This window comes from Scomber japonicus, chromosome 22 (genome assembly GCF_027409825.1).
Source record: "Scomber japonicus isolate fScoJap1 chromosome 22, fScoJap1.pri, whole genome shotgun sequence".
Taxonomy (NCBI): domain Eukaryota; kingdom Metazoa; phylum Chordata; class Actinopteri; order Scombriformes; family Scombridae; genus Scomber; species Scomber japonicus.
The window spans coordinates 21,536,849-21,563,415 of NC_070599.1; the positions used below are offsets into that span (position 1 = coordinate 21,536,849).

At 41.6% G+C, this 26,567-nt stretch overlaps 1 protein-coding gene across 1 annotated transcript in view; it reads right to left on the bottom strand.

Moving 5' to 3' along the window:
* The window catches only part of col4a6 (collagen, type IV, alpha 6), a 139,016-nt gene that overhangs the window by 31,649 nt on the left and 80,800 nt on the right, over positions 1-26,567 (bottom strand). Inside the window, exons 3-7 of the mRNA XM_053343159.1 lie at positions 23,830-23,907; positions 1,276-1,410; positions 928-972; positions 314-433; positions 155-220 (exon numbers count right to left, since the gene is read on the bottom strand). Of these exons, the coding sequence (XP_053199134.1) occupies positions 155-220; positions 314-433; positions 928-972; positions 1,276-1,410; positions 23,830-23,907 (444 nt within the window). The remainder of the gene's footprint in view (positions 1-154; positions 221-313; positions 434-927; positions 973-1,275; positions 1,411-23,829; positions 23,908-26,567) is intronic.

The following is a 26,567-nucleotide window of genomic DNA, read 5'->3' on the forward strand; positions in this document are numbered from 1 at the left end:
AGGAACAGGAAGGACTAAGAAAGAGGAATCTTTTTGGTTTTAAGGAAATCTTGATGCAAAGAAGAGTTTTTCTGTAGTAGTATTCACAAAACACAGAAATAACAGAAATAATACATGTATGTGAATTAATTTAAATATATGTGTGCGACCTTACCAGGATCTCGTTATCTGTTGAGATGAATCGAGGCTCTCCTTTCTGACCTTTTGGCCCAAAAGGCCCCTGTTGGAGGAAACATCATAGGATGATTGGCACAGGATTTAAAAGACCTCAACTATATGGACTGGAAAATGAAGAATTGAAGCTCATCCTCACAGGGAAACCACTGGGTCCAGGTTCTCCTGTCCCGTAGCCAGGCAGTCCCGATTCTCCTCTGGTCCCGTTACAACCGTCCAGTCCAGGTGGTCCTCTGCCACCGTCCTGACCGGGGTGACCCTATGCAGAGAAGAATAAAAAAACAAAAATCAGCTTTAAAAACTTTCTAATAGCAGAAAACAATAATCCATAAATGCAAATCCACACATTTACAATGAAACAAGAAAAAAGCCTCAAAAGATCCCTTAAAATGCCTCCAATAATTATCAATTCATAATGTCATTTCATTTATGTTCTACTGCCAGGAATAATATATGACCATTGGTTGGTCTTTTGTATATCCACTACTCTCTGACTTAAGTATAATTAGCTGTTTAATAGCTTTAAAACCTTTTTTTTTTAATGACAATGTAAATAATCAGACAAAAACATTAGCTCTAAAGTTTCTTGAATGGTTAGCCTAGTAAGAGGACACTTATAGATAGAAACCAGCAAGAACAATCAATGACCAGCAAATATATCATCAGAGAAAAGAGAGACATTAATGTGGATATGGTTGTTTCTCTCTCCTGTAAATGTTTCCTTGTGTGTCTTTGTATTTCTGGTTTACTTACAGGTACTCCATCAGCTCCTTGGAACCCAGGCACTCCCATAGGTCCCTGTAGGAATAAATAATACATTGTGTTAATTTACAATCAAATTAAACAGTAACACCTGGTGGTGAAAACATGTTACTGCAGTTATGATGGGATATTATGTGGATGATTTTCTTTATATGAAATACATTAAAATCTACATTTCTAGTCAAGTAATAATTGTTTTTTGGTAAGTTTGGACATAATAAGAAGGATATAGTGCAGTATTACAGCTAGTTCTCGGTCCTTTATTCCACTATAAATATAAAAATGTCAATCATGTTATTTCTTATCTAATTCTAATATTTTCTAATCTACAGCACCCACCTTGTCTCCCTTAGGCCCAGATGGTCCTCTAAATCCAAGGTGGCCCTTCTCTCCTTTGGGCCCTGAACCCCCCACAGGGCCGCGGACTCCCTCTGGCCCGCTCTGACCAACCTCACCGAGAGGCCCAGGACGACCCTGAGAAAAGAGCAGAGAAACAGTCACTTTATAATCTGAGAGGGGTGAAAAAGACAATGTTCGAGGCTCCTAATGCATCATGTGTTCCTATATTTGTATCCAGTATTTTCAGGTTGTATTTATGAAATTTCTGGACAATATCTTCAAGATCAAAATGACATTTTGAAAAAGACATTATTTGTGTTTTTATCCACAATGTGTGTTGTCGAAAATCAAATTAAATTAAATGAAAACTCCTCACTATCCATTTGTACAGTGTGAAAAGATAATTAAACTATTTATCAGGTTATTTATCCCATGTGAAAATTTGATTATTTGTGCGGCCACATGTGTCCAACGACCAACTCACATCCGAAAATGATCTTTTTCAAAGTGATGCATTAAGACTTCGACCACTTCTAACGACTCATCCCTTTCTGCACCTCGTTGTTTTGCATGAGAACACGTCATCGAGGTGGATTTCTACTGTTTGCCTCAAGCATCTTGCAAATTTCTCAAAAGTCTCTCATTGTTGAAGATGTGATCATCAAAAGACTTGCACATAGAATCCTCTTGTATGTCCAACTTTCATCAACATCTTCGATCTTCAGACACACTTGCGAACTAATTACTACTGAGGAGGCCATTTTGTCTTTGTGTACCAGATTCGGAGGGTGTGTTTACATGAGACGTGAACAAGTCGAGGCGGAAAAACCCAGCTGAGAGTGTGCCTCACAATCCCACATATCAGATGTCTTGGATGCTGAGGTGCTTTATGTGGGCATGTAGTGGCATGTGGTCTCAGATGGTGGTCTGAAAGAAAAGCTGCTACTGTAGAAGTTTGGCAATCACAGGAAAAATGAAGTTTATAGAAAATCAATTCTGGTTCAGGGGTAAAAAATAGTTTTTAAGTGGCCCAAAATTCATTGTAAAGCCTTTAATCTTACATGAACGTGCTTGTGCTGCAGGTGACAGGCTGTGCTACCTACTTTCATCCACATGATGGCAGTAAAAAAACAGAGAAGCAACATTAACAGGTGGGTTTTCACTGATTTAGAGCTGGATGAATGAACACGCCAAAGAAATCCTTCTCCTATGAGACTGGGCCCTTTAAGACAAACACGCACTCACAACTTCAGCCACTGACAACCTGCTATTAGCTCATATTTTAGGCAGTATAACAGGGTAGAGGAGAGAGAGGAGACGGATGGAGGGAGGAAAGGGTGGAGAGAGGGACAGATGTCTGCGTTCAGGTCAAAAGAAAGTCAGAGGATTTGAGCTGCAGAGCTGCACAATTAAATCTGTCTTATGATTGTGTTAATGTAATATAACTTAAAACTACAAGGTGCTTACCTAACATGAAAATAAATACAAGTGTTTTTTAATGTTTGCAAAAGTGTGCATCATACCAAAAATGTTTAATATGAGCCAATTCTTTTAATTACCGGCCCATAAAGCATTGTCCTCATAAACTAATTTACATAAATGTCACAGGATAAAGTTAACTGGGAATGTAAACCAGTGCTGCAGATGCACATATAAAGTTTATGAGACATTTGCAGACACATTTATAGAGCTGAGATGCATGTGGATGCTTGCATGCATGTATATTGGATATGACTGCAGGCTTGAGAGGATGTTTCATTGACTGTGCTGAACTTTTACTACAACATTATTGTCTTAAACCCCTTAAACATTGCCCTCAACTCACCCTCACATTATTTAGTTAAATCAGAACTTATCAAACAGAGATTAAAATGTCTTGTTTCGTTAAGAGTCCTTGGTGTTTAGCTTCCAAACCCACAAGAGGAATGTCACAGTAACAGAAACGTATGCACATACTGTATTACACTGAAAAACCATGGTGTGGTGCATGCATGTAGGCCTATACACAGAGGTTACACACCCTTCATTACTCACAAGGCAAAGGTTCACACACCCCTCTATTAGTTCAATGCACACACACACACACACACACACACACACACACACACATACATAATACAAAAAGGAAGGTAATTTTCTATCCACACCTGTTTCTATTCATATATAACTGCTATGCCTGCAGACACAAAACCATTTCAACCATATCCGAGCTAACTCTGACATATTAAATCTCACACTTGGGAAAATCCGAAACATTTATATAAAAACTGACAACACACAAGAGTATACATGGACTGCTTAATGCCTTCTTGTGACTGCCTAAACTTTATGCTTTATCATGTACGATAAAGCACACCTGGTTGGCACCAAACGGATCGTAAAACGAGGGATTTCTGTTTCTGTATCTGATGTATATCGTCTAGTGATTTCTCTAAAACAGGAACATGTCATCCGTCCTCTGGGACACGAGCACATGGACAAAATGCCAATAAAGACAGGGTTGAATGGGACATTTATGAGACAATTCTATTATATCTTCAATTACCCTGATAATGCTATCAAACAAAAGCAGAATTAGTAGGACTGAAAGTTTAGACATAATAAAATTATGAAATAGTGATGGCATACAAGGATTTAGTCAACTTCAGACAGAGCCAGGCTATCGGTTTCCCCCTGTTTCCACTCTTTATGCTAAGCTAAGCATTTCCTGGCTGTTGCGTCATATTTATCATGCAGACATGTGAGTGGTATGAAAAAATGTTGAGCTACTCCTTTGAGTTCACAATCAGCCAGGCATGGAAGAAGATACTACATTACTAATTCTTCAAAGAACTTCAGTGCAAAGTTAAGACACTGTGATGCTATGCTTTACACAGAACTACTCTCCAGAGACTGAAAATGTGATTGCTGTTATTAGTCTTTGGAGCCCTTTCTGAGCAAACAACCATTATCATAATCTCCATAATGAATGTGGCTCATTGACATGTTTTTAATCGTTTCTAGGCAACAATAGAGGTCTACGACACAGAGGAAAAGGATATATCAGGCTTTAGATGCACATACAATGCTGGTTTGACTCTGTATCATCAGTCATATCCTTTAACTTAACGTCTCAGCGTGCGGTGATGTCATTGAGACCAAATTCCTGTTCGTTTACTGCACTTGGCTCTTAGAGTGACAATGATCCTGGATTAGCCTTGACCACACCGTGCGACTGGTTGAGGCTGCAGCTCTGCTTCCAGCCCCGCGGCCTCGGGGCAAGCACAGTGTAATGACAGGGCTGTGCCAGGTGAAGGCGGCCTGCTGGAGCTGTCTGGCTCACAGCTCGCATTCACACCTGGTTTCACCCAGGGAAAATATGCAGAGGTCCCACAGAGGGCCACTTTCTCTCACGCCTCACCTTCCCTCTGTCTCATTTTCTCCATTACTCTTTCTTTTCTAACTTTGTCTCCATCGCTTTTGTCTCCTATATTGTTCCTGTCTTCTTTCTTTTTCACCTTTCCGCCTCCCACTACCTTAAGTCTGCCTCTAACCTGTCTTGACCCCAGCTGCAATCACAGTAAAACTGTCAACCCTCTTATTAACTGCTTATTAATGTCTGCAACCTGCTGACGTCTATTTTTTTTTGTTTATGTAACAGCTCCAGAAGGAGAAATTTGTGGGGTCATCTCAGTAAAAGGCACTAATGTCTGCCTAGTATCTAATTTTAAGTTCACATGGGTCACTTTCAGAGACTGCTGGTTGTTCTCTCTGCTTTGTTTTATGTAAGAGGTGAGAGTTGAAGGGTTAGATAAGGTGAAAAGAAAAGTCTCTGTGCATTATGCTGTTGTATAAGACCTCTGAAAGCTTAGTTTACAGTTGTGGTATCTAACAGTTTCTAACTTGCAAAAAGCTAATAAATTACTACTAAAATCCAATCTTTTAGAGAATCTCTTTGTAGGTCAGCTGGAAGTGAGTGTCTTTTGAGGGTCTGAAGGAGGAAGTGAGTGAGAAAGGCGGTTTCTGAGGGTTTCTGTTTATTCCCAAACATGGCATGGAATTAAAAAATGCAGTCAGAAGTGGAGAAGAAGATCACAGAGAGCATGGAGGCAAGAGTGGAGAGTAGAGATAAAAGGGAAGGGATGAAAGGGAACAAAAGAAAAGGGGAAAAACACAGAATACCAATAAAGATCAAGTGACAACTCTTTTGAATGACATTTGTAATTTAGAAACCTAATAAATTTCGGCTGGATGATGAAGCAGCTCTGAAAATGTCCACTAGGTGGCAATCTTCCCCCCCAAGTTGTCAGCGTGCTTCTGTTTTTGAAATGAAGCCTTGCATATAATAATGGATTTAATGGATTTACAAGTCAAAGCTTGAGTTTCAGCTCATTGTTTAGCTGTCCGGCTACAACTTGACTGTTTTGGTTCACTCTCAGCGCTCTCATAGTCTCTCAGACACAGTTAGCTATAGACTAGCTTGTGAACAAAGTGGAGCATTTAGCAGTTAAAGAGCCAGATATTTCCCCCAGGAGCTGCTAGAGAGTGAACATTGGACTTTCATTGAGCAGATGGCTCTGTAACTGCTGGATGTGGACATTAGCAACTGTTCGCTAACAATGTCAACATATACATGTCAGTGTTGTGGTCATAATTTGTGTCTGCTGCCCCCAAGTGGCCAATAAAGTCAGTTAACGAAGCCCTTGATATCAAGTGTTTTGGTTAAGGCTAGATTTTAGTATTATACTTAGCTTCTTAAAAATACAGACTGCTCAAGTCACCATGATCTAATTCACAGACATCATAAAAATAGTGCGCATTTCTTTTTATACACATCAGGACAAATTTTTTATCAGCGATCAGCCTCTTCCTGCCAGCGTCTCCCTGAGTCCCAATACCATCTCGCCACAGATGCCCTCGCCAGTTGGCATCTCTGTCTGTTTTCATGCCAGACCGTCGGATCTCCACCCGGCTCTTCCAGACCTTCCACCCTCATCACCTTCCAGCAGACTGGTCAGTTTGTAGGCCCAAATCCCCTCCAGCACAAAGGGCACAATGGAGCCTATTCTGGGCCACTAAGCTCTCTGGACTTACTGCTCCCATCGGGCCTACCTCACTTCCTGATAGAGGAGAGTGCTTGGACAGACAGATTCTCGCCGCCATGTGTGTGTGAAAACCAGCATGTGTGTGTGTGTTGTCGTCGAACGCACGCGCATGCAAACACGGACGTGCACACACCCTCAGGCCCTCGGAGGGTTTAGCGGGATGTATTGTTCCGAGGGCCGGGTGTGCTAGGGAGAAGATTTCAACTGTCACACCGCATGCTCACTGTGGGATGGTGATGGGAACAACGTTTACAGGGGGGCGGGTGGCGAATGGGTGTGTTGGGTCTTTGGGTGCAAGTTTAATCAGCGAGGGCAGTCTGATAAACCAATTACAGCTTGAGCCACATGCACACACACACACGCACACACACACACACACACACACACACACACACACATGCATGAATCGGCAGAACCTCAAACGCCCTCGTCAAAAAAAGGCAGAGCGATGGCAACAAAATGTGCCCAAAGAACGAGACTTTTGATGGTCTTGAACACAAGATGACACAACTGAAAACACTAACGAAAAAATTCAGCAGCTCCCACACCCATCTACACACCCACATACGCAGAAGATAAAGAAGGGAATCCTCTCTGGGAATGTTTAGGTTGTGTTGTCTTTTTTCTCCCTCTCCTATCCACTCTGGCGATCAGACCGAAGCCAAACGACTTTTTGTTTATCTCAGACTTGTTTGTGCTGCTCAGGATGAGTGATAACACAGCAACCACAGACGTGATGGAGAGAGAGAGAGAGAGTGAGAGAGAGAGAGAGATGGCCTCTTCATCTCCAGATACGGGCTATTGAGATGGAATATGTGTTTTCTTAGATACTGTCGTGCATCTGTACTTCGTTTTCTTTCAGTGCCGTGCTGAATTTTTATATATTGTCTAGCTTGTTTATTGAGATTTTGAAACAAATGAAGCCCTCAACTGTCCAGTTTTAATACCACTTGACACATAAAGACATAAGAAGTCCTGATGTCTGCAAGCCAATAGGAAGAGAGACTTGATTAAATTTTAAATTGTCGATCTGGTATTTCAAGTAAGTGAATAAGTCATCTTGAGAATAATCGATAATAATCATTACCTGCAGACCAACTGAAAATTCTTCCATAGTACACTGTATTTTTGAAAATGTATAAAGCCTAATATCCCAATTTATCTCAGGATGCTTTAAAAATCTGTACAGCAACCACACACTGAAACTGGAATGTGTCTTCTGTTTGTCTCTATACTGTTAGCTGTCCAATAAAGTAAAAATGCCACCCAAACAATCATCATAAAGGGGCGAAAGTTTTGATGTGTGTCCTTAAATATCTATTGTGACATCCAGACACATATTTGGACTATGCTAGTAACTAAAACCTAATTATTGAAACCATTTATTGCCAAATTTGTGTTTTTGTCCTCTTTGGTTCATTGGTTTTAGATTCCACTGAAATCCAGATCAATCCTAGTCATCATTCCACAGTAAATCCAATCATTACAGTCACGTGCACACTGTCTCTCTCCTCTTTTCTTTATTCCACAGGCTGTGTTTTTCCTGCCTGGATTCCCAGCCCTCCTCTCTTGCCTCTGACTCATCTGTTTGTGATGATGACCCCCGTTAAACAAACAACCTGTTCTCTCTTTTCATCCAGGTGCTTTCCCCTCCAATAAAAACCCCATTAGTGACCAGTGGCCCCGCTGTCCCACGGTGATGATGTCATAAAGCTGTGGTGTTTTCTCAGCTGTCGGACAGGAGACGGAAGAAACTAGAAAAATAAAATACTTTCCACTGTGTTGTTCTTTAATTTGTGTTTTGGTATTTGAATGCAGGACATTACGAGCCTTCACAGACTTGATTCTCCAACTAAGACCCATAGTTTAGAGTTGTTGAGAAAGCCCAGTCCTTGAAACGTTATCTAAATGGAGTAATTGGCCTAAAACATGGTCGCAGTCCCATAAAGATTAGCCTGAGGTGACGACAACCCGTTGATTGCAAACAGCAGATGTAATTAGCATGTATGGCTAGAGCGTTGACGACCTTTTAAAAGCAACGCACAGATGTGTCTGTTGAGGTAGAGGAGATACAGACGTTTGGTAACAGCTAAAAAATGAATTACCACGCTTAGTTAGGAGTCGTTTGGCTCTCAGGAGGTTACGCTGAGATAAAATGGAAATGATAAAGCTTGATAAAGGTTTCAAAAGCATCTTTGATTGACTCCAGACTGATGCTGTGAATAAAAGCCGCAGTTAATCTTTAAATTTAGACACTTGTGATTTTGTCTTGATTTTTGAGATTCAGACAATATTTTCCTTTCCCGATGCTACGGTTTGTTTTCGGGAGGAACCATGTTGGTGGAACGATTGCATCAGGACAGCAAAGGAGCTTGGAGATACTGTGGAGAGTGGTGACAGATACATCCCACATGGAGGGAAGAGAGGATAGGGGTGAAAACCTTAAAAGCAATGAATGAATTGCTTTATTTGATGATGAAAAGTAAGTGTACGGTGTCGAGACAGCAGGACAAGATAATGGAGAGATCTGTGTACTTCTGGGATGATAACAATAATCTCACAACTGAAGCTGTCATCTACAATTCAAAAGCACCCACATCTTCAAAAATCTGTAAAGTTTTACTACTTTGATTGTTTTCATTGGGTTTTTTTTTTGTGGAACAGCAGTAGAAGTGGTTTTATTACTGTCTGTCTATGGGTCAGGGTCGATATACTCAACAACTAATTGATTAATCAATAATCCTTAGTTTCAGCCTTAGACATCAACCCTGTGTGGCAGATTATCCTACTGAAATGAGCTTTAAGTATTTCTTTAGTCTAGTTTTATTGTCCTATTATGTCCTAAAACATGTTTTAGAAGCTTTTCAGATGATTACGGTGTCAAAAACACAAAGAGTTTGAACGCACTCACGCTCTCTCTCTCTTAAAAGATCAGTATGTTGTGTACTAGGCTGTCGGAAATCCTGTATACTGTAAGTCCAGCTGTCATTTACAAACAACGTCGACAGCCCAGACAGCCAAGGATGTAACAGCTGACATCAGGCCGAGAAAATAAATAGATGGTTTCAATTTGATGAATCAGGGATGTAAAAGCATTCGTGTTCGTGACAGGAAGTTATCAATGTGAACCCTACTGGTTTTCCTTCAGCTTCACCTCTCTTTGTTTATCAGACGTTAGAAGTTGTGATCACTGTCTGCATGACAAAGGAACTAAAGTGCGTAGACGAGTTCGATGCAGCTGTGTTTAGTTAGGTAGGGGATTGAGATTCCTGCAGTTTGTTAACACTCTGCTAATGTGCACATTTTCTGTATCAGTGTGTGTGTGTGTATGAATCAGAAGCGTGGGACTCTTCTCCTCCACTTATCTCCTCTTTTCTGTTCCTTCATAACTAGACTCCAGAGTTAGAAAACAAACCAGACACAGCTGAACCACCTCACTTTTTATATTCCCCTCCTGATACGATCGGTGAAGGCCCGTCGACTATAGTCATGTGCTGAGAGTTGAGATCAAAAGACGGAAAACAAGTAAAACTCCTAAATTCCCTTGTGATAGTTTGACCTGGAGATATAAACATGATAACATATTCTAAACTCAACTCAACTCACTTACTTAGCTATTTCCTAAGCTTTTAGCCGTATCCCATGACCTTTTAAAGGTCCAGTGTGTAAGATTTAAGGAGATCAACTGGCAGAAATTGAATATAATATTAATAATAATAGTTTTTGTGTTTTTTTAACCTTAGAATGAGACCTTTACACCTACATAGGAAGCAGGTCCACTTAGTAGTCATTTAACCCTCCTGTCGTCCTCCCGGGTCAAATTGACCCCATCTCTTTTGGCTGTTCCTTCCTTCCTTCCTTCCTCCCTCCCTCTATATTAAATTTTTCCTTCGTTCTTCCCATCCTTCCATACTTCACTTCCTTCCATCCTTACTTCCTTCCTTCCTTCCTTCCTTCCTTCCTCCTTTCGTCCCTCCCTCCTTACTCCTTTCCTTCTTTCCTTCCTTATTTCCTTCCTTCCTTCCATCTTCCCTCCCTCCCACATTCCTCCTTTCCTTCCTTCCTTCCTTTCTTGTCACCTTCCTTCCTCCCTCCTTACTCCTTTCCTTCCTTCCTTCCTTCCTTCAATTTCATCATTCAGATGACCAAGAAAATCACAATTTTAAAAGGAGCCCACATATAAATTAATATATATATATGTATTTTATGAGAGAGGCATTGAATAAAAGGTAGGTTCCAAAACATTTTACAGTCTTACTTGGAATGGTAATACCTGGGTGGATTATGGGTGACGCTGTTGATTATTTAACGATATGTGAAATGTTGTTAGCAGAAGTGTTTAACGATTGATACGTGTTAAAACAGAAGGGCCATATTTGTAGGTTAGGGTGGTACATAACTGCGTCATAGCTTACCCAGCTGCACACGCATGTAAAAATACCACACACACACACACACACACACACACACACACACACACACACACACACACACACACACACAGTTATAGCAAAGTATTTTTGTCCGTCTTGTGAGGTGATGAGCGTCTACATGTTTAACAGCTCTTCACTGACTTTTGTTGAGTACAGTAATGAGCAGGGCAGGGCAACTCTACTAAAAAGAAAAAGTCATAAAAATGATAGTTTGGATTTGTGTTAACAGTGTGTGTGTGTGTGTGTGTGTGTGTGTGTGTTCGTGTGTGTGTGTGTGTGTGTGTGTGTGTGTGTGTGTGTGTGTGTGTGTGTTTGAATGGAAATGTCATAAATACGTGTGCCATCATCATCACATCAAATCACAAGCGCCTATAAAAAATCAGTAATAACCAGTTCGGTGCATACCTCCACATGTTTGCCCATTAGATCACCTAGTAGGTATTTAATTCCCGCTCTGTGCAGGAACGACAACACAGAAACTTCCCCTCTGGCATTTTTTTTTTCTCTCCATTTAATTTACATTTATCCTTTACTCTCATTCTTTTTAAGGCTGTAATTAGGAATAGATGAGTAAGAATGTCACCAAAATCTTATATAATGTAACATCTCGGTGCATTTCTGTAAAGCTTCTGCAGCCCTTCAAAGTAAAATGACTTTGAAATAAACTGCCTTAACATTTCAATGATGTTTCAAGCAATATAATAATAGTTAAGTATTTTTAAAAAAAAGGGTGAAACAACTTGTCCTTTATTGCACCTTGTAATTAAACCCCAGGTGTTGCGGTGTTCTTCTTCTGGCATGTGAGTTATTACATGAGTTCACTATATGAAGGTGTTACTGATTCAATCTTTCCATCTGTGCAGACTCTGATGAGAGAAGCAGCATCTCTAATTAAATCTATAATGTCAGAGGTTTAAGGAGGATGTTTGGGGTTATAGAAGCTAACTAACATGATCTGTCAATGTCCAGCTTTCAATCCTAAAACTACTGCATGGACCAAATCTGAAGATAAAATGCACTAAACAACCTAAACCAGAGGTGTCAAACTCATTTTCATTCAAGGGCCACATACTGCCTAATTTAATCTCAGGTGGGCCGGATCAATAAAGAGATGGAAGAAAGGAAGGAAGGAAGAAAGGGAGGAAGGACAGATAGAAAGAAGGATGGAAGGAAAAGAAGGAGGAGAAGGAAGAGAAGACAGGATGAAAGACAGAAGGAAGGAAGGAAGAAAGAGAAGACTTGAAAGAAGGAAGGAAGAAAAAGAAGACAGAAAAGAAGGAAGGAAGGAAGGAGGAGAAGGAAGAGAAGGAAAGAAGGAAGAAAGAGAAGACTTGAAAGAAGGAAGGAAGGAAGGAGGAGAAGGAGGAGAAGGAAGAGAAGACAGGATGAAAGACGGAAGGAAGGAAGGAAGGAAGAATGAAAGAGAAGACTTGAAAGAAGGAAGGAAGGAAGGACAGATGGAAAGAAAGAAGGAAGGAAGAAAAAGAAGACAGGAAGGAAGGAAGAGGACTTGAAAGAAGGAAGGAAGGAAGGAAGGACAGATATAAGGAAAGAAGGAAGGAAGAAAAAAAAGACAGAAAGGAAGGAAGGGAATTTGCAAGGAAGGGAGGAATAAGGAAAGTGGGCTGGATTGGACCCCTCGGCGGGCCGGATCTGGCCCACGGGCCGCATGTTTGACATCCCTGACCTAAACTAACTAAACACTAAATACAATAGATCAAAATGACTGTTAGCTGCAGATATTAGCTTTTAGCATTATATATATATGATGTCATACTTCATTTAGTGGCAGATGCTCAACACATACTCAGGCTCATTGGAGTTCCTGGAGGAGCCATTAGGGGGCAGTAGAGTGCATTACACTCAGAGAGTAAATGATGGACCCCCAGAGTGTCCATCTTTAATATAAATGTCTTCTCCTGTCTTATGCTTTGCTCCAGTTTTAGCAATTATATGAAGTAAAGTAACTCCTTTTGCTGTTTGGAGTTCCTGGAGGAGCCATTAGGGGGCAGTAGAGTGCATTACACTCTAATATAAATGTCTTCTCCTGTCTTGTGCTTTGCTCCAGTTTTACATGAAACTGCAAAAGTTAAAACTTAAAGACTCAACTGGAAGCATCACTAGTGATTCTGTGAAGTAAATTAACTCCTTTTGCTGTTTGGTTCCCTTTTTTTTTTACTTTTCTTTTTCCTCCTTCTGTCTATTTATGTCTTTGTTAATAAGATCCAAGCCTTCAAATAGAGGAAAAGACACTGAGTATAATGAGAAAGGACGGATAGAAAGAAGGCTGATAGAGTTTCTGAAAGCACCTTGAAGACTACAACACACACACACACACACACACACACACACACACACACACACACACACACACACACACACACACACACACACACACACACACACACACACCTTGGCCTGTCTGTCTCTTGAGTCTGTGATACCGGTGCCCCTGACCTTCCTGTCTACTCTGGCCTTTGTGTTGTGCCGTGACCTTTGACCTTTCCTAGACTAAGCTACTATGTTTGGTGACAGGATGAGCCAACAGTGACTGAGTGTCAGGTGCAGTGTGTGTGTGTGTGTGTGTGTGTGTGTGTGTGTGTGTGTGTGTGTGTGTGTGTGTTTAAAAGAAAGAGAGAAGTTCAAAAGCCAAACTTACAATCTTCATTTCATCTCAGACTAAAAGATGTGTTTATGTTTGTTGAGCCATGTTGGACAATAAGCGGTAAAATAGCTGGTCTACCGCCATTTTAAGTGTGTGTGTGTGTGTGTGTGTGTGTGTGTGTGTGTGTGTGTGTGTAAAGGCGAAGTCTAAACAAAGCCCACCACCATTTTTAGACAGCCTCAAAAGGAGAAGGAGGCTGATAAAATGCCATAAAGGGGCCCAGCTCTGTAAGGACACTACCGATAAGAAAACCTGCTGTGGTCTGGAGATACATCGCCATCATGTGACACACACACACACACACACACACACACACACACACACACACGAAACTAACCATGCATATACACATATACACATATATATCTCTATATATATATATATATACAAACATATACATACGAGCGATCACTCAGCAACGCCCAGACGAGCTTAATAATCAATCAAACACAACTCATTAGAGAATGCAGAGAGAGAGAGAGAGAGAGAGAGAGAGAGAGAGAGAGAGAGAGAGAGAGAGAGAGAGAGAGAGAGAGAGAGAGAGAGGGGCTGGAGATATATTGAAAGATAAGGAAGTCAGAGACAGAGATCAAAGTCGCCATTCATGCTTGCCACAGGGTCGTGATACAGCCAGCACATACTATCAGTGTGCAATCCGAGCCTATCTCTGTGTGTATATGTGTGTGTGTGTATGTGTGTGTGTGTGTGTGTGTGTGTGTGTGTGTGTGTGTGTGTGTGTGTGTGTTTGACAAAATATAGATAGTCTTCCAATCTGATGGTAAGCCTCATTTCTGTACCCCCTTCCTCATCAAAGCATGAGCACCGTCTTCTCTTAACCTTTTAAGACAAAATCATTTTAGTTGTCTGGGCCGAGGACGCTCTCGTACATCATAGACTCTGAATCAAAGGGGCATAGAGTTCACTGCTGCTCAGTTTTTTGGGTTCTGGTGAAGGTTTAAGGAAGAGGTGTCAAACATGCGGCCCGTGGGCCAGAACCAGCCCACCCAGGGGTGCAATCTGGAGCACTTTCCTTTCTGTGTTCTTTTCCTTCTGTCCTTCCATCCTTCCTTCCTTCCTTCCTTCCTTCCATCTCTCCATCTCTCCATCCTACCTTCCTTTTTTCCTTTCTTTGTTCCTTTCTTCCTTCTGTCCTTCCTTTTTTTCCTTCCTTCCTCCGTTTCTTCCATCTGTCCTCCCTTCCTTCCTTCCTTCCTTCCTTCCTCCCTCCTTCCTTTCCTTCCTTCTTTCCTTCCACCCTCCCTTAATTCCTCCGTTTCTTCCATCTGTCCTTCCTACCTTGCTTTTTTCCTTTCTTCCATTGTTCCTTCCTTCCTTCCCCCCTCCCTCCCTCCCTCCCTCCTTTCCTTCTTCCTCCCTTCCATCTTCCTTCCCCTGTGTGTATTCAGTCTGCTTTTTATAAACTTGAAAAACAAACAACCTGTTGGTACATCTTTTCTACCTTTCACAATAAAATGCATCTAGTTTATTTTATATTTAACTTGATTATTATTATTACATCTACATCTGTTATCAATATATGTGTCTCCAGTGTCCACGCTGAGCTCTGCTTGCTCTCTCCAGCGACTGTCTCATCCGCTTCTCCTTCACCAGGTCAAAGGTCAACTTACTCTTCTTCTGCCTGTTGTCCTGAAGGCTTTCTGCCACTTTCATGTGTTGCAGCCGAGACTGATTCTGATTCTTTTCCACTATTTTCTTAACCCTCCTGTCGTCCACCCGGGTCAAATTGACCCCATCTGTTTTGACTGTTCCTTCTTTCCTTCCTTTTTCTTTATTTTTTCCTTTGTTCTTCCCCTCCTTCCCTCTTTCTTTGCTCCCTCCTCCTTCCATACTCCTTTCCTTCTTTCCTTTCCTTCCTTCCTCCTTACTCCTTTTCTTTCTTTCTTCCTTCTTTCCTTCCTTCCTTACTCCCTTCCTTCTTTCCCTCCTTACTCCTTTCCCTCCCTCCTTACTCCTTTCCTTCCTTCCTCCCTCCTTCCTTCCTTCCTCCTTCTCTTTTTTTCTTCCTTCCTTCTTTCCTTCCGTCCTTACTCCCTTCCTTCCCTCCCTCCTTACTCCTTTCCTTCCTTCCTTCCTTCCTTCCTTCTTTCCTTCCTTCCTTCATCTTTTCCTCCTTACTCCTTTCCTTCCTTCCTTCCTTCCTTCCTTCCTTCCTTCCTTCCTTACTCCCTTCCTTCCCTCCCTCCTTACTCCTTTCCTTCCTTCCTCCCTCCTTCCTTCCTTCCTCCTTCCTTCTTTCCTTCCTTCCTTACTCCCTTCCGTCCTTCCCTCCTTACTTCTTTCCTTCCTTCCTTCATTTTTTTCCTCCTTACTCCTTTCTTTCTTTCCTTCCTTCCTTCCTTCCTTCCTTCCTCCCTCCTTCCTCCTTTTCTTTCTTTCTTCCTTCCTTCCTTACTCCCTTCCGTCCTTCCCTCCTTACTCCTTTCCTTCATTCCTTCATTCCTTCCTTCCTTCCTTCCTTCCTTCCTTCCTTCCCTCCTGTCCTTCCTTGACCTGAGGACAACAGGAGGGTTAATCGTTACCTCATAAATGACTCATTGTGATATGAGTTGCCAGAAATCAGACTCTTTGGGTCTCTTCTCAACTCTAATCCATTAACTGGCTCATTTCATTAAAATGCATCTTGTATCCAGATTGCTTGTTGATATGATTTAATCTGATTACATCGACATCTGCTGTTAATGTATCTCCAGTGTCTCCACATTGAGATCTGAACGCTCTGTCCAGCTAGAAACAACCGTCCTTTGCTTTTCCTTTCCTTTCTCCCTCCCTCCCCCCTCCCTCCCTCCTTCTTTCCTTCCCTCCTTCTTTCCTTCCTCCTTCCTTCTTCCCTCCCTCCCTCCCTCCTACCTTCCTTCCTTCCTTCTTTTGTCCTTCTTTCCTCCCCCTTCCTTCCTTCTTTTGTCCCTCCTTCCTTCCTCCCTTCCATCCTTCCTTCCATCCTTCCTCCCTACCTCCTTTCCTTTCTTTTTCCTCCCTTCCATCATTCCTTCTTCCTCCCTTCCATCATTCCTTCTTCCTCCCTTCCATCCTTCCTTCTTTCCTCCTTCCCTCCCACCCTTCCTTCCTTCCTTCCTCCCTCCCTCTCTCTCTCTCCTTCCTTCTTTCTTTCCTTCCTTGACCTGATCCAACATGGCCGCCACCACCAGGCTGAAATCTGTTTTTCAGTAACAAACATGATTTATCCTTTTTATGGTAAAATAAACTATATAAAAGTATATTCTAGGTCACCTTAAGGGAAGATATAACATTTCAGGCTAAAAGAATAAAGTATTTTTACAGCTGTCAGTATGTAAGGGTTAACATGTTCCGAGAAGTGAATGAAAATGAAAAACAAAGTCTAACTCTGTCTTCTGTCTTTATCTTGACTTTTTCTTTCATCGATCATCGTGACATCGCTCTGACTCAACTTCTTTCTTCTTCTTTTTTTTTGCCTCTGCTTTATGTACAACATCCTGCAATCAAGCACTTCCTCCCTTTTTCTTTACTGTTTAGATATCTAACCTGAAAAAAATGTCCTCGCTACGTCCTTATCTTTTCTTTTTTTCCCGTCTCGGTTTGGACATAAAAGGATTTTTGTTAACCTTTCTTCCTTTCTCCAACCTTTGCAACAGTTTCTTCCTTCTCATTCTTCTTCTTCTTCTTCTTCTTCTTCTCTACCTGCTTCAGGATTAAAGTAAAGGAATTCAGGGATGGAGAGACGCAGTCTTTCATCGAGAGGCCCCGCGGAGGGGTTTCATCCCTCGTTTCTTATCTTCCCATCCCACCGAGACCGAGACGCACATCCCACTATCACTTTACCCTCATGTCATTTTGAGAAAGGGGGGCGGAGCTCTACTCTCTCTTTTCATCCTTTATTCCTGCTTCCTCTTTGTTGTCTGGGTGTGTGTTTCTTGCTTTTTTCTTCTTCTCTCTCTCTCCATCCCTCTTTCTCTCTCTCCCTCCCCCCCTCTCTCTCTCCCCTCTCTCTCTCTCTTTCTCTCTCCATCTCTCTCTCTCTGCTTCTCTCTCTTTCCATCTCTCTTTCTCTCTCTCCCTCTCTCTCTCTCTCTCTCCCTCTCTCTCTCTCTCTTTCTCTCTCTGTCTCTCTTTGCTTCTCTCTCTCTCTCTCCATCTCTCTTTCTCTCTCTCTGTCTCTTTTTTTCTCTCTCTGTCTCTCTCTCTCTCTCTCTCTCTCTCTCTTTCTCTCTCTCTCCATCTCTCTTTCTCTCTCTCTCCATCTCTCTTTCTCTTATCTCTCTTTCTCTCTCTCTCCGTCTTTCTCTCTCTGTCTCCCTCTCTCTTTGCTTCTCTTTCCCCCCCCCTCTCTCTCTCTCTCTCCATCTCTCTTTCTTTCTCTGTCTCCCTCTCTCTTTGCTTCTCTCTCTCCCCCCCCCCCCCCCCTCTCTCTCTCTCTCTCTCTCTCTCTCTCTCTCTCTCTCTCTCTCTCTCTCTCTATTTCTTTAGATATAACGATGAATCATTTTACCTTAATTCAAATCTGAAATACAGCAGGATAGAAAAAGCAAACATCAGGAAATCTTAATGTTTGAGTTTAGAGTGAATTTAACTCCAAAATAGGTCTAAAGGGGATCACTGTGATGGTTTATATGAGTAGTAGAGACTCAAAAACTGTTTTCTTTAGTAAGAGCCGGACTCACAGCGTTAAATCCCAGAGCCTGAAGATGTAATCACTGCACAAACAATTTGATTAGTCCAGCATGACGCAGAAAATGTTTCGCTGACCTCGCTGGCAACTTGACAGAACTCAGAAGTCCTCTCTCTGTTTCTGATTGACACAGACGGAGTCCGACTAAATTAAATGAAGCGCCTCCTTCCTGTCATCCCTAACTCTGACCTTTGACCCTCCAGGTTCACACAGTGGGAGCAAGATGTTATTGGACCTAATGGATTCAATATGATACTTATATTAAAGCCAGGAAAGACTTATCCCTTGACCCCATCTCTCTTTTGACTGGTTCTTCTTTCCCTCCTTCCTCCCTCTTTCTTAAATTTTTCCTCCGTTATTCCCCTCCTTCCATCCTTCCTTCCTTCCTTCCTTCCTTCCTTCCTTCCTTCCTCCCTCCTTACTTTCTTCCTTCCTCCCTTCCTCCTTCCTTCCTTACTCCTTTCTTTCCTTCATTCCTCCCCTCCTTCTTTCCTTCCTTCCTTCCTTCCTTCCTCCTTTCCTTCTTTCTTCCCCCCTTCCATCCTTCCTTCCCTCCTTCTTCCCTCCCTCCCTCCTTCCTTCCTTCCTTCCTTCCTCCTTTCCTTCTCTCCTTCCTTCTTTCTTTCCTTTCTTCCTTCCTCATTTCCTTTCTTCCTCCCTCCCTACTCCTTTCCTTCCTTCCTTACTCCTTTCCTTCCTTCTTTCCTCTTCCCTCCCTCCCTCCTACCTTCTTTCTCTCCTTCCTTGACCTGAGGACAACAGGAAAGACTTAAGTAAAGCCTTACACACACGAACACAGACTTTAAGACGGAGCCCTTCAGCTATTAGTATTACAAACCAACTAAAGCCAACACACACTGTCTGGATTGTGTCTCTGGTGTGTTTGTGTTGGGGGGGTGAGGGGGTGAGGGGGTGGGGGCTTCCTCAGGCATCAGCGACGGATTTAGAGCCGCAGACGATGATGAGTGAAGGCTTGTCAATCTAGTTAATAAAAGCCTCTTTATCCTTCTCAACAAACATGAAACATGACAGGAGGCGTGTTTGTTACTCTCATTATTATGGTATACGCTTGTTTTCGTGTCACATTTATTTTATTGGTTTGGGAGGTTGTGTTTTCTTTATTATAAATCTAAACGTGTCAAGTCTCAATAAATAATAACACAATGTCACTATTCAACATTTCTACTGACATTAAAGGTGGACTAGCTATCATCATTTTGGTGTCAATCTCAGCCTTTCCTAAACAGGAAATTGAGAAATATCAGTCCGCTGAGTCTCTTCTGAAGTTTTGCTTCCACCTTCCTTACTTACTCCTTTCCTTCCTTCTTGCCTCCCTTCCTTCCTCCTTTCCTCCCTCCCTACTCCTTTCCTTCCTTCCTTCTCTCCTTACTTCCTTCCTTCCTCCCTCCTTACTCATTTCCTTCCTTCTTTCCTTCCTTCCTTACATTAGATTTGTTTTGCATTCACTTATTTCTGATTGAAGTATCTGCACAGAGACGAGCAGTTCTTTGACTATCCAATGATCCGTGATTGATTTCTTCATGAGATGAACTTTTGATAAACCTCGAGCTCCGACAGGCAGCGGCAAATACAACATACGTACGCTTCCCCCCACAGGGATCAACAGAGCATCGTCTGACTGATCCAAGATGATGACATTTAAACTCTTCGATTCTTGTCATTACTTTATTTTTCCTGTACAAGGTGCCAAGGTTTTCATGCAGACACAGCTCCGGTAATGATCACCCTTTTTTTTTTTAAATTTGCATGAAGACGTGAAGACAACAGCGAACGTCCTCCTCGAATTCTTCCATTGAAACTGACTCAATGATTGATTCTGTGCCAAAGCAAACTCAACGTACAGAGAGATAATTGGGGGGAAATATTTAGAGCGTGCCACATCTGGATTTTTTTCTTTCTATCCAGCTGTGATCAAGACTTGTAGCGGCAGTAAAAAGAACGTCTTTTTTTTTTAATAGTCTATAAATTTGTTGACAAAGAAAACAGATGATGACGTGTGAACTTGAACCCTGAAGTCAATAAAAAGGCTTCAGATCTCTAAGAAACCTCGATATCTCAATTAAGCACGTTTAAACATGCTTAATTGGAGCTGAACTTCAACACTGATTTAATTGGCAGAAAGTAAATTGACTAATAAAATGTGATAATTGATCAATTATTGATTTATGTCGAGACATTAACTTGTTCCAACTTTTCAAATATGCTGTTCCCTGTTTTATATCATCTCTTTATCAATTCATCTTTATTTCAGATATAACTGTCAGATGAATAAATATGTTAAAATACGACTAAAATGATAATTATACGTATTTTACTACATGAAAGAGTCTTTTCTATTCTATTTAACTGTTCTCATGCCATTTACTTTTCCTTTATCACTGTCTTTTTCATTCATTCTTTTAAATAAATGCTTTTTTCCACATCTAATCATTATCAATTATTATAATTATTAAATTTTATACACTTTAAGTCACCTTGTTTCAATTTCTTGGCATTTTATTTGTATCATGGGCTTTAGTTTCCTCCATATTTACTAACTTGTGCGTCTGTCAATCACATATAAAGCACTTTTAATTGCCTTTTGCTTTGTATGAAATATGCTATATTAATAAAGCTTAATTGATTTATTGATTGGTATTGTTCTTTGTAGCAAAATGATCTCAAACCCAACCAGTAAGGCGACTTTGCATCCTTTTTTTGACCACAAATCTTCCCTGAATGAGCTATTCTTAATATATAATCTGCTTATAGGATCTAATTTAAAACTGAATTCATGTTTATCCTGCTCTAAAACTAAATATCATAGTCATTCTTTATGTTTTAACTACTTTTCCCCCTCAAATTCCTCTTTAATGTAAGGTTTTTGCTTCATAAAAGCCCTTCAAGAGTCAATCTTTCACCCGCAGTCATGAAGTGAAATTACCCAGGACAAACACCCCGACTTAAACTACTTCTCCACCTCTGAACTTCAGGGCTCTTAATAGCCGTGATCGAGAAAACGCCTCAGTGAGCCGACCTGTAAGTACAAAAGTAAAACTGAAAAGAGACAAATAAGCACCTTACCCGCTTAAACGTCTCCCGACAGTAACAGTTAAAGACGGTAATAGATCTGCGGCTGTGTCATTTAGGCCCGACGTGAGGCCTGAGCAGGAGTAGCTGCTATTACCAGAGCTATATCATTTACCTACAGGTACCTGGGTGTAATGCGGCTGTCGTCGGCATGTAATTTACGTAAAGTGGAGTACAGTAGGCAGGTAGTAAATGCAGGCTTCTGTGTCAGACAGTAATTGTTGTTTGGATACAGGCTGAAAGAGACCGAGAAACAGTGTGGAGCTTACAGGTAGTCTGGTTTATTCAGAGGTGAACACACACACGCATACACTAGAGTCTCAGCTTTGGGGTTTTTTGTCATTTAATTAAATAATATCACATTTTTATATCAAGTTTGAGCTCTTTTTAGGTGCAGTTTAAAAGTTTTGGTTCATTTTCAGCCAAAGCAGGCAGCAGTGTTAAGAGAAAAAGCTCCTTTTAATGATTTTAACCCTCCTGTTGTCCTCAGGTCAAGGAAGGACAGGAGGAAGGGATGAGGAAGGGAGGAAAGAAGGAAGGAAGGAAGGAAGGAAGGAAAGGAGTAAGGAGGGAGGGAGGGAGGAAAAGAGGAAGGACGTAAGGAAAGAAGGAAGGAAGGAAAGTAGGGGGAGGAAAGAACGAGAGATGGAGGGATGGAGGAAGGAAGGAAGGAACGAAGGAAGGAAAGAAGGAGGGAGGGATGGAGGAAGGAAGGAAAGAAGGAAGGAAGGAAAGGAGTAAGGAGGGAGGGAGGGAGGAAAAGAGGAAGGACGTAAGGAAGGAAGGAAAGTAGGGGGAGGAAAGAACGAGAGATGGAGGGATGGAGGAAGGAAGGAAGGAAGGAAAGAAGGAGGGAGGGAGGGAGGGATGGAGGAAGGAGAGAAGGAAGGGAGGAAAGAGAGAAAGAGAGAAGGAGGAATGGAGGAAAGAAGGAAGGGAGGAAGGAAGGAAGGAAGGAAAGAAACAGAACAGATGGGGTCAATTTGACCCGGGAGGACGACAGGAAGGTTAAAAGGAGGATTAATTTGACATAGTGGAGCATTTAGCAGCTAAAGAGCTCCAGATATTTCCCTTTAAGGAGGTGATGGAGAGCAAAAAAAGAGTCAATACTGGACTTATATTCAGCAGGTGGACTGAAACACGACCCTAAATGAATCATAATGTTGCTCCATAACTGCTGAATGTTGTAATTAGCGACTGTTTGCTAACAAGTGAAAGTTTCAAGTCACCAAATAATCTATTAAAGTTCAATTAAAGCTTCAATTATATAATGAAATAGAAAAAAATTAAACATTATTTTTGTGTTTTCAGTCAAAAATGTGAAACTAAAATATTCTTTAGTGTGAAATTGACTCTTACAAGCTGCTTATCGTAGATTTTAATACAGGATTTACTACTGTAGCTGTGTAGTATCGCCTTTCTTCTTCTTATTTAATTCATTTTTTTAGCATCAGCAAACTCAGATATCACTGTAACCCTCATGAGAGTTCACTACATTCACAGATTCCTTCATAATCCTTCCACTTATGTATTTTACAGCCTTCACGTAAAGTCAACATAAAGGCATTTGTATCAATCCAGCAAGTTTATATACAGTAGATAGAGTGAACAGACGGTGTTTACGGCTACTGAAGTGTGAACAGCTGTGTTTGTTAATGTTTCTGTACATACTGAAATAAGTACGTATGTAGAGTTGAAGGCGGTCATTCATCGAGGAGAAAGTTTTTGCTCGGATATCACCGCTAACAGATGGCACTTGACGTTAATTTCATGGAGGCAATGACAAGAAAATGAGTTCCTCGCCTGGAGACACTGTTTAGTGTGTGTGTGTGTGTGTGTGTGTGTGTGTGTGTGTGTGTGTGTGTATGTGTGTGTGTGTGTTTCCTCGCCTGGAGGTATCAAACATCACAATGCACTGCAGACTATATGTAAGGACTGTTGAAACATGCATCTCAGACTGACACAGAGTTGATATATGTGAAGTAGCGATGACGTCTGTACGATGGAAAGAACGCTGCAGTCATCGTTTCTTAAAGGTGATTAACTCGTAACAAGAAGGTGTTCAATTATAAAATAAAAAAGGCTGAATCCGAATTAGAGGAAATAAATCTGCTCATTTAACCCTCCTGTTGTCCTCGAGTCAAGGAAGGAAAGGGAGGAAGAAGGAAGGAAGGGAGGGAGGAAGGAAAGCAGAGAGGAAGGATGGATGGAAGGAAGGAAGAAGGAAGGATGGAAAGGAGGAAGGAAGGGAGGTAGAAGAAAGGAAAGGAGGAAGGAAAGGAGCGAGGAAGGAAAGGAGGGAGGGAGGAAAGGAGAGAGGGAGGGAGGAAGGAAGGAAGGAAGGAAAGAAGGAAGGAAGGAACAACAATAACTGGGTCAAAACAGCTCCTAAGTGGCTTTCTAGGTGGCAGTAACCCAGTATTGTGTTGCTATAGCGACCTAAATTGTAAAAAGTCACATTTTTCCACCCTTTCTGGATCTAATGTGGTAAAACCTGTGCATGAGGTGCAAATAATGTGCTGTGCATGTGAAGAGAACATGGAAATAGAGGTGAAATGGATTTAACGAGAGCCAAGATCATCAGCATCATCATCATAGAGAGGAGCTGCGACTCACCCTGCTGCCTTTCTCTGGGTTGCACTTGCATCCTCCGCTGCAGTCCAGGCCTCCACACGGCCCGTCAAACTTGGTACCCTTTGGAAAAAAAGAGAGAGAGAGAGAGAGATTATAGCTAAATGCTTTGCAAACATACGTGCCTGATTCCTGTTCACGCTGGAAAAAATGTAACGCAATTAAGGCATGTTGCTGCAAAAAAAAAAAAAAGAACCGCTTCACTGATAAACCAACAAAAGAGAAAACAGAGAGCAGACGAGCACAGAGAGGCTCAGGTAACAACACGGTGAGTCATGTGGAGATATATGAGGAATCCTAAGAAGAAGTTGGCAGCTCGAAGAAGGAAAATAGGATGTTTGATGAGTAAATATGTGATTTTTCTGTCTTTTTTTTTGGTGGTGGGGGGGGGGGGGGGGTAGATGGGTCAATGTGTGTGACCCTTCCCTCCAGCTCCAGGCCTTCCTCTTTGCTAGCTGATTAGTAACAGAGACTCAAACCAGCTTTAACTACAACCAGAGTTTAACCTAAAGGTCGACAGAAGCCACCCAGAGGTGAGAAGCTTAACAAACTGGCAGGCTTACTTCTGGTTCCTAGTATCTCTAAAAGTTCAGCTATCAGGCTCCTCTCCTGTGGAACCATCTTCCAGATTGGGTCCGGGGGCGGGGGCGGGGGGCAGACACCCTCCCTACATTTAAGAGTAGGCTTAAAACTTTCCTTTTTGATAAAGCTTATAGTTAGGGTTCCTAGAGGTCTTAGCTTATGCTGCTATAGGCTTAGACTGCCAGGGGACTCCCATGATGCACTGAGCTCCTCTCTCCTCCTCTCTCTCTCTCTCTTTCCATCCATCTATATCCATTAACATTCATGTTCTATTAATGCATTCAATAAGCTAAACTTCTTCCCCGGAGTTGTCTGTGCTTTCTGGTCTCACAGGTAATCTGGGCCTGTAGACATCCAGATGACAGATTCCAGTCCTGGACCTTCTAGCTTCATTGTTGATTTTCATTGTGCTTCTCTCCTCTATCCTTCCTCTCTCTCCTCTATCCTTCCTCTCTCTCCTCTATCCTTCCTCTCTCTCCTCTCCTTCCTCTCTCTCTCTCCTCTATCCTTCCTTTCTCTCCTCTCTACTCCAACCGGTCGAGGCAGATGGCCGCCCACTCTGAGTCTGGTTCTGAGGGTTCTTCCTGTTAAAAGGGAGTTTTTTCTTGCCACTGTTGCTCATGTGGGAATGTTGGGTCTCTTTAAAGTTAAAACCTGAAGAGTTCGGTTTAGAACCTGCTCTATGTGTAAAGTGCCTTGAGATGACTTTCTTGTGATTTGGCTCTATACAAATAAAGATTGATTGATTGATTGAAACTCATGAATCCCCCCCAAAAAAAAGGTTCAAATCCACCACAAAGCGAGAAGATAAAGGGCAGAAGAAGACGGATGTTTACATAGAAATATCTCGTTATCATCGACATACATATGCATGAACAACGTCTTCACACACATATCCTATTTTACGCACCACAAACAATCAGTCACACACGGTTTATAGCTCATAAACTACCAAAAGTGAAGCGCTAGATTGACCTCTTTTGTTCAGGGTGGCATTCCTGAGATATCTACCGAACATCACGCAGGGCTTTTAGACTTTATAAGCAGTGCGGAGCGAGCTTTTTATAAGCCGAGGTATGAGTGGCAGGAGCTCCGAAACATCCCATCCCACTCATTGGTAGAAGACTGACGGACCAAATAGTGAGAGGAGATATGTTTTTTTTATTTATTTGTAGGTGGAGGTAGGATTCATGCATATATGAGCAAGTGTATTATAAGGGGGGCGTGCTTTGGGGTCTTTTCGGGGTCATACTCAAAGGTCTCGGCTGGCATTTCAATGTGATTAGTGGATGAAAGGGTGCCGGCGGGGGTGGAGAGACGTGGAGGAGGGACAGAAAGGGGTGTCGGCTGGGGTCCGGTGGAGGTTAAAGGGAACGAGGGGTAACCGAGGTAGAAAAGTGTGCAGGTCAAAGCTTAAATGCGAGCTTAAAGAAGAGTGCGGAGTGCGGGGCGCGTTAAGTTTGTGTGAATGTGTCTTCATATTAAGCAAAGGTTAAAGACCCTGCAGGACCCCTGTGAGTGATCATGAGGTGGTCTAGTCCAGAGCTAACCCCAATATAAAAAAAGGGCCTGGGAAAGCAGGGGAGAGAAATCTCAAGAAGAATCTCATAGATCGTTATTACATTAATCTACTGTGCTTCATACTATCACCAAAAATGAAATATTGATCAGTTTTCGGCTTCCAGTCCATTTCAGTTTATTTTAGCAGCTAATAAAGTCAATCACAGATCAAATATTGACTCATTTGACCCATTTAGTTTCAAGTTTTAACAATAAATGCTGCATAGAAAATGTTCTATTTAGTTAAGTGAGATTCAATATGGCTTTAATTGGCAATTATATTCATTCATGATTCATCTTCTGTGTATTTTTTTTATAATCTATGAATCATTTAGTCTATAGAATATAAATAAGATGATAATTTAAGGGTCAAAATGTCCATTAAAATGCCATTAAACCCTTCAAATGTCTTGGTTTTGGTTTTTAAAATAATTTGAATGTTTAATACTTTAATACTTCTATAATTATTTATTTTCATGGCTAAAAATGAGAGAGAGAGACTGAAGTAGCCACTAATAAATGCTCCTCTGATCTAATATATTGATGGCCGAAACGCAAAACCTCCTATCTGCAGGATTTTC